Source organism: Notothenia coriiceps, unplaced genomic scaffold (genome assembly GCF_000735185.1).
Source record: "Notothenia coriiceps isolate Sejong01 unplaced genomic scaffold, NC01 NC01_scaffold00008959, whole genome shotgun sequence".
NCBI lineage: Eukaryota > Metazoa > Chordata > Actinopteri > Perciformes > Nototheniidae > Notothenia > Notothenia coriiceps.
In genome coordinates this window covers 415,165-423,714 of record NW_011341660.1, presented here as the reverse complement: position 1 = coordinate 423,714, position 8,550 = coordinate 415,165, and the positions used below count along the sequence as shown (strand labels likewise).

Below are 8,550 nucleotides of genomic sequence, written 5' to 3'. Positions count from 1 at the left end.
TTGCAGATGTATCTGAAAGGTAAGTTATGTGTTTGCCTGTTAGCTAGTAACTGGCAGTGGCTAACATGTGTCTTTATGTTTGTTAGCCTGTTAGCTAATAACTGGCACTGGCAGACATTTGTATTTTGTTTATATGTGTTAGCTTGTGACTGGCAATGGATGACATGTGTAATGTTTGTATGTTGTTTGTTTGCTTGTAACTTTCAATGGCTGACAGTGGTCTTTCATATTTTGGGAGATGCGGAAGGAAGCTTCAGGGTTTGGTTTACATCCCAAAAAATGTCGAAGTCAACTTTAATGTTAATCTTTCAGTATGTGTGTACAGACAGAGGGATTGAAATGACGTTTGCAACAATCCCGAATACAAAAATACAATTATACAATATACAGATATGTATACAAATATGTATAAAATATGTATATCCTAGTACAATCAACTGACCCATTTACACACCACACATTAAGATACAAATATCTATATAATATAATAAGATAAAAAAAGCACAAACTACCATGTTTGCTGTCAAAACCTTCACTCTGTACTGATGAGTCTGGTTTATCATCTGATGTCTGACCCACACAACTTTAAAAAGTCACCTGATCCAATTAACTGATAAGAACAAATTAATTATGCATCAGAAAGACTACTGGATGTTTGTTAATGACAAATATCTGCCGATCCAAAGTGACCATTGTGTCTTTGACAGGAGGACAAACCAGGTATCTAAAAGAAAGAAAGTCACATAGTTTTGTAAATAATATCTTCAGAGCTGTGAAACTTTCTTATTCATCTCTACCTTTTCAGCTTTGAGTCCTAGAGCCAACAGTTTAAAATCCAAAACTGCTGACCCATGAATAAATCAAAACTGCATGACACAAAATCAAATTTTTATTGGAGGAAGAAACTCCAACAGAATAATTATTATGAATCAGTTTTCTCCTGATGGTGACAACTACCTGAGATGGGTATTTGATGCATACTGAGTTTAACATTGAGTGCATAACTTCCCTCAGTATTAAACTAACTCCTTAAACAAGATCAGTTTGAATATTTGCTCTGACATTTGGCTGTGATTGAAAAAGATAAGAAGAGCTTTGTTTTCATCTCCGGCTGCGATGAATAATGCAGCGGAGGCTGTCTGGGTGTCTCTGTGAGATTGTTTGGAGCACTTTCCCCTCGTGTTCCCAAATCTTTGTCTGTTTGACTAAACAGATGAGACGAGCCTCTCCTCTTTCTCTTTGCCTTGTTTTGTGGAGTTTGCAGCTGCTGTCTGAGGAGGACTCAGCTGACGGCTGAATGTGAACTCTGGGGATCAATGTGCTGACACTTGAAGTCCAGTGGATAAAACAACAAGCTCTGGCCACTGTAGAGGAGCACAAAGCTGTGTCTTTTGGAGAGGTGTTGTTTAAAAGCAGCAGGAAGAAGAACTTGTATGTCAAATGTCACCGTCTTACTTAGATTGCAGCTGAGAAAATGTTCCAAGTTCAATTAGTTCTCTCCATTCCTGAAAACAACATATTTGGTACAGTAGGAAGTCACACAATTTCCAAAAGTTGGCCTAAAACTGCAGAAGACGTTCGTTCTAAAACACCAGACTTGCCACAAAGAAGAGGACTTTCATATCAGTGAAGGGAGAGGTTTATGAACCCTTTAAGGAAAATTAAATATCAGCATGTATAATCTGACATGGATCAAGGAGCATTTTATTCACTTTTACTAAGGAGCCCTCGTTCTGCATGTGTCCCGCTGGCAGAATTAACCTTTCTGAGGCTCAATCTGTCAGAAAAATTGGACCCCAAATTGGGAATGCCTGCAGCTGGGAAGGCCCCCGACAGACAATGAGCGACACAATGGGACTGGCTGTGCCATTCGCTGAGAGGTTGTCATGCCAACGATACAAAAAGCCCCACGCTCGACCAGGAGCCCAGAGGAGACTTTGCTTAGAGGCCCTTCACTTCTCCTCACTTTCTGTTAACATCATTATTCATGTGAAGTAAAAAAACGCCTGTCATCTTCCTGCTGAGGCCGCAGAGCGTGGCTGCTGCCCGTCTGTTCAAGCTGGGTTTTTAAGGGATTTTAACTCCGCAAGAAGTGAACTATTGTGTGAGTAAATAGAAAGTCCCATTGTGCTGAGGAGTGTGACGGCAGCTTGAACTCTGAACCAAACCAGCAGGACCGTCGCTCAGGCTGGCGTTGGATCAGAAACAATATGCTCAGCAAGGAAAATGTTTTCACAATACACAGAACCAGTTTACGGCTGAATATATTTATGATTTGTAGGCGTTGTGGAGGAGGTACTCGGATCCTTTCGAAGTTTCAACAGAAAAATCTAAAATACTCAAAAGTTGTGCATTCAGTATTAACTTAAGTAAAAGTATTAGTTTTATCAGTAAAGCTGGGTTAATAGAATAATGTGGGTAATGTTGAGACAATGCTCTTGATTGTTTACTAGTTTTAACATTTTAAAAGAGTACTCCTCAGATTCAGCATTGCAATAAATACTTTTCTCTAAAAAGAATACTTTAATATATCCCTTTCAGACTTGCAACGGACAGTTTGAAATCTATTATTTAGAATCAATGCAGCAGAACCAGAAATAATAGTTTTCACTAATGTTATACTCAGCAGTTGAGCGATTTGGGCTTCATGCGCCACCGAACAGGCCCCGCCTCCAACGCTGTATCCAGATCTCTTTATACACCGGGGCCCCAACCAGTCAATCTTTACAAAGCCTTGCATTTTGTATCCGTATAATTAGATGCTTTTAGTAATTTGTAACTAACTGATAAATACATGTAGTCAAATAAAAAAAATACAATATACCCCTTCGAAATGTAGTGGAGAATAGTAATAATGAAGCATCAACATTCATGTATTCCCCTCTGGAAAAGGGAATATTCAAAATATACAAGACATGTACCAAATGTCTTGCTCCCTGCTCAGTATTATTAGTGTATGCTTCATTTTCTGGCTGATTTGTAACCTGTGGTTGACCTCAGCTATCTCAATTCCCTCCTCTTCAACATGCAGTAACATTTCAAAGTAAAAAATGTCCAACAGGCTTCAAGTTCAGTTACACCATCTGTCTGTCTTTTGAAAAGCAAAAACAAAAAGACGCCATTCATTTGGAGCCTCCTTGATTCTCCTTTTGTTTGTGCAATTTGCTTTGGATGTGCCCATGCTCGCACGCACACACACACACACACACACACACACACACACACACACACACACACACACACACACACACACACACACCTCACAGTGGGGCCTTGCATCCACACAGGCTAAGATGTGGTGAAACCTCCGGCTCACACCACCTCTGAGCCAGTCTGACATCCAAAACAATGACAGAGGATTATTTTTGGGATGTACTCCTCCGGCAGCTCGGGGTTGAGGAGGAGTGACAACGCTTCACACATGTAATAATGTTCTGCTTTCCTTCCAAAACAGTGTACTGTAGAAACATGTTCATTTAAAATGTATTTGCAGTATTGTCTTTTGTATAAATTCGTTTTTTGCTAAAATGCTCAAAACACATTCAAACGGAATGTAAAATGTACGCGTCACCAAACCACCAAAAGTGTATTTTAATTAAAAATGTAATAACTTATTAAGTTTTAAATTGGATGTTAAATACTTTGTGCATGTTTTGAATGTTTCATGAAGAAATAATAGATTTGAATAGTTGTTGGATGTTACTTTTTAAGAAATAACTTTCATAGAGTTCCTTAAATAAAGAAAATCAGAAACATCCACATCACATGGTCAAATGAAATGTTACCAACACTTATATCTGATACTTTCCCCATTGAATATCCGCCTCAGGTTTCACACACAGCGGCCTTGTGTCTGTAAATGGATTAAGGAGATTACATTTCACAAACTGTGACTCTAAAGCATCGATGTGGGCAGGGAGCTGCTGACGGAGGGACAGTCAGCTGGAAGTGGACAGACAGCGACACACACTCCAAACATCAGATTGTGATTACAATAAGACACACACTGAATGAGGAAGGCTCTGGTATTGTAAAAATGTATATAATCTAGATTGCATGCATCTATAAAGATTGGGTTGTGCAGAAAATAACTGCCAGTGTGTCTTTTAAATACAATATAACAGAAATAGTTCAAGATTCAAGGCTTGTATTGTCATGTGTACATAGCTACAGTGTAGTTATGACAATGAAATGATTAGCTCACGGGCTCCTCCAACAGTGCAACACAATAAAACAGATGTGCAAGTAAATAAAATATAATGTAGACTACAGAACTGATTCTGATTGCATTGTAAATATAGCTCTTAATATTAGTTACATTTACACATTTTATTCTAGGATTGATCAATTAATGTATGATTGAATGATTTTAATACCAAGTCCATTTCCTCTTTTTTTTTTACAAACTATGGAGGAATTTTGTGGAAATATTGGCTGAATGTAGTCTTGTTCCTTAGACTGGAAATCTATGGCCTTATGTGTGTTTTTATGTTTCTTAATTCTCTTCTTAATGCTTGGAGCTTTTTTGTAGGGTGGTGATGGGTATTGTGGCTTTGAATTGGACGTTTTGATTGGAGTGTGTATGACTCAGTATGAGGATGAAATGGAGGATGACAGTTATAAATTACTTTCATTTCTAAGCATAATGTGAAATTCAACAGCATTGTTAAACCCTCTTAAATGATCAAAAATCAACAGCTTACTAAAACGGTTTTTGACGGACGCCTAAAATGGTATATTGTTGTTAATAAAAACATGTTATGCTTTCAATTACTTGAAATAGGTCCAGAGAGGCCAAAAAAACATCTTATCTTTGTGACGTTGTGAGGTTACAAAACATCTGCAGACTGCTGTTGTGGTCAGAGGAAGAAGAGGGTTTGAAGGAGGTGGGGGTAAGGAGGTTGTCATGGAAACCCGTTCTCCGTTGCTGGGGGTGATGATGTAATATTACCCATCCCCGTGTTTCACACACACACGCCTCGCTGCATGCACGTGGAGGAGACAGATTAAATGAAACAAAGGAAGTCCACAGATTGACCCTCTGAGCTACTTTTATGACAAAACTGTCGATCTTTTTCCTTATTTTTAAGACTACAAATCCTTGTACATTTCTAAGTAATCCAGTGCACTTAAGATAAAACCGCCCTCTTGTTTCCTCTCATCCTGCGGTCTTTGTCCCCCATACTCGCTGCACTTTAGCCCTGTGAGTGTGTGTTTAAGTGTGTGTGCTCCATACATCACTATAAGACAAAAGGCTTCTAGAAAGACTTAGAAGTAGCGTAAGAAAGGGTTTTCAATAAAGCATCAGATATCAGCTGTAGAGGACGATTCCTGCCACATGAGGGAGCCAATGAGCTGCTGAGCTCCAGGTACAAGGACAAAGGACACTAGACAGATTCAACACTTCATTCTCAGGTCATAGAGACATCACAGAATTGAAAATATACATCAGGTGTCAGTCAAAAAACAAGTTGTGCAAAGCTGACTTTACTATTTCAAGATTCAAAAAGAGAGGAAATAACGATAGGAGACTAAAAGACTTATAAAATATATAAAAGATAGCAATTCTGTGTTCAGTTAGTTTGACATTTTGGCCCAAACGCAAAGCAGCCCCCATATATTCACACGTTTACATTAATGCCTCTTTGACTACTCGTCATTCTACTTTCTTTTATCTACATAAAACAAATTTAAACGCCTCAGTATCTGATCCCAGCCCTTTAATTCAGTCCCATAGAGTGGACAGACGCTGATCTAGAAGCAGCAGATTGCGATGGTCTTCATCGTTGCATTGCATGAGGAGGGGGAGGAGGAGGAGGAGGAGGAAGGTGTTCAGGCTGCAGCTTCACATCTCTGGCTGAACAGCTCCTCCACCACCTTGGGGTCGGCCAGGGTGGAGAGGTCGCCCAGGTCCTTCTCGTTGCGGGCGATCTGCCGGAGGATTCGCCTCATGATCTTTCCTGAAAATAAATCCAGTCAGAAGGTGTTAGTGATTTATTCTATTTATTTTATAGATCTTAAAGGATTTTATCTTATTAATCTCAACATGCTTCAATAGCAATATTTATTATTTTTTTTTCTTAATCCTTGAACCTTTATTCGAATTATGGCATTTTTATTACTATTATATTTGTATTTCTGTTCCTATATGTGCACTTTGTTTAATGGGGTTTTATATTGTTGCATCGATTCAACTGTCTGTGTCTTATCCGTCAGAGAGAAACCATTATTTATTTTATTTGTATTATCATACATTTGACCTCCTTGTGTCTATTAACCTGATCAAATGTTATATTTTGCTGTATGTACAGGTCTGGAATTTCTTGGTGTTTATTTCTTACTTGCGATGTGTCCTTTTGTAAAGCACTTTGAGCTGCACGTGTTGTATGAAAAGTGCTAAATAATTAAAGCTTTATTATTATTATTATTACTAAATGAGAGGAAGAGGAGGATTGTGTTGTTGAGCTGTTTACCTGAGCGAGTCTTCGGGAGTGCTGGAGCGTTTTGAATGAAGTCCGGCGTGGCGATTGGTCCAATTTTCTCTCTCACTGAAAAATGGGAAGGAATTAGTGCTGGTCAGATAAAGATCTTCTGGACTTATTGTATTTACTTTTAACGAACTGTTTTCATTCAAATGTGTTTGTTCAGTCAGCTAGTTTGTGAACAATCTGAGCATTATTGTGCATGGTGTACAGTTAAACACATGTTCAGGCCAAATCTACATTTTTGTGAGCATAAGAAAACACAATAGTTGCACTAACCTTTTTCTTCACCAATAGCTTTTGAAAATGTTTTTTGTGTAATGTAGCTATGGATCTAAAAATCCCATTTCATATCAGGGATTGTTCCGATATAAACCAAGAGAGACAATGAAAGAGAAACAGTTATCCAACAAAAACTCTTCACAGCCTCACCCAGTCTCTTGAGCTCGTCCTGCAGCGTGTGGTTGAACTCCCGGCTGTGCTTCAGGGTGACGAAGCAGTACAGACACTCTCCCTTCACCGCGTGAGGCCGACTCACCACCGCAGCCTCCGCCACTGCCGGGTGCTCCGTCAGCGCCGCCTCCACCTCCGCCGTGCTCATCAGGTGGCCTGAACACAAACACAACACAAAGTAAAGAGGGGCAAAACACATAGGAGAGGAATAATCAACACGTTTCTGGGGAGGAAAGTGAAAAGAAATGGCTTTAAATTCAAATATATGATAACAACACAGACTATAACACTCCTTGTTGTTAAATACCAACTATGTGCAATATATATATATGCCGTTAATAACTGCAATATATACCTGGCTGCTAAGTCCTCAGAACTGTTACAGGATGTGTTTTTTGTAAATTGTGTAACTTTTTTTATTATAATTTCTTTTTTAATCTTTAATATTTCTTTATGCATGCTTCTTAGGTAACATTAAGCTGCCTTTGGCTCTTTTCTGCTGTAACAATGTAACTTGCCCCTCTGTGGGACTAACTCATTCTGATGTTCTTGTTATTGTTCTGAATTACATAAAAGGGTAGAATTAAAAGTGTCTTGGTTTTGTAATGCCTTTGTATTTAGGGCGTTTGAAGCAGACTGTGTTATCAGGCAGTAAATCAGTTGAGTACCTGACACATTCAGCATGTCGTCTATTCTTCCTGTGATCCAGTAATAGCCGTCTTTATCCCGCTTGCAACCTGAGAGAAAGAAGAAAACAAGTTGCATAACCCCCAAAAGATGATTTTATAGCCTTTTTATCTCTCTCTTAAAAGGCTCTTTGGCATTTTGGCGAAAAATCAAGTGAATTTTTGCTATTCAGTGTTTTCCATTTGATTATTTGAGACTAGTGCGTTGACCATGCAGGTGTTCGGGGGCACGGTCACTTGTACAAAAGTCTTGTACATTTCGTCATCAGTTTTGGTGTACTAAAGAAAGCTAAACTTACATCTTAAAATAACTTTGTTCTTTTGTATATTAATCTCTTGCTCGTCCTTGTAAATGTACAGTGTTCAGAGAGGAAGGCAAATTAAGAATTTAACTCTAAACAAACTGGTTTTTAACTTCACACATGACGATGAACGTGTCTTGATATGAAGTGGGATTAAACCTGCAACGTTGCCATAAAGACAAAGTGCACCTCCAAGCTTCAGCCCACCTGTGGAGAAGTGTACAAATATTTCCGGGGGAAATTGGATTATGGCAGGCCGCCACAGTCTGGGTAATTAAAGGGAAACACTGGCATTAACCCTTGTGTTGTGTTCGAAAGCTGTTACCGTTCATGGTGTTCGCGGGTCAATTTTAACCCATGATTTATCTCAGTCCAAAACACACAAAAAAGGACTATCATCCAANCCTTACTATAGTCTGACTCCATGAATGATTTAAAGTTATTTAAATCACGCCCTTTCAGAGTTTTGTTTTAGTCTTTAGTTTCTTATAATTAATTATAGCAGCGTGATTTAAATAACTTTAAATCATTCATGGAGTCAGACTATAGTAAGGCCAGAAGCTGTTATCCACTGCTGTAAACACCACGTCAAACCTCAACAAACACCTGCAAAGAACACATGCTAAG

At 38.8% G+C, this 8,550-nt stretch overlaps 2 protein-coding genes across 2 annotated transcripts in view; one reads left to right on the top strand and one right to left on the bottom strand.

Annotated features, from left to right (window-relative positions):
* LOC104944928 (acetyl-coenzyme A synthetase, cytoplasmic-like) overlaps positions 1-818 on the top strand; it is an 8,360-nt gene extending 7,542 nt beyond the window's left edge. Inside the window, exons 7-8 of the mRNA XM_010770534.1 lie at positions 7-19; positions 806-818. Coding sequence (XP_010768836.1) covers positions 7-19; positions 806-818 — 26 coding nt within the window. The remainder of the gene's footprint in view (positions 1-6; positions 20-805) is intronic.
* A 4,808-nt stretch (positions 819-5,626) lies between these two features.
* LOC104944915 (acetyl-coenzyme A synthetase, cytoplasmic-like) lies at positions 5,627-7,838 on the bottom strand. Its single transcript, XM_010770519.1, has 4 exons — positions 7,604-7,838; positions 6,915-7,091; positions 6,474-6,548; positions 5,627-5,960 (listed from the first exon to the last, which is right to left on the bottom strand). Exons 1-4 carry the CDS (start codon positions 7,698-7,700, stop codon positions 5,833-5,835), a joined length of 477 nt encoding a protein of 158 aa, XP_010768821.1. The 5' UTR covers positions 7,701-7,838; the 3' UTR covers positions 5,627-5,832.
* Between the last annotated feature and the right edge of the window lie 712 nt (positions 7,839-8,550).

Excerpts from the sequence above, each read along its gene's own strand:
- LOC104944915 (XM_010770519.1), bottom strand. The coding sequence starts at position 7,700 with ATGCAACTTGTTTTCTTCTTTCTCTCAGGTTGCAAGCGGGATAAAGAC. Across the intron at positions 7,092-7,603 it reads CGACATGCTGAATGTGTCAG|GCCACCTGATGAGCACGGCG; the intron begins GTACTCAACTGA and ends GTTTGTGTTCAG. Across the intron at positions 5,961-6,473 it reads ACTCCCGAAGACTCGCTCAG|GAAAGATCATGAGGCGAATC; the intron begins GTAAACAGCTCA and ends ATTTATTTTCAG.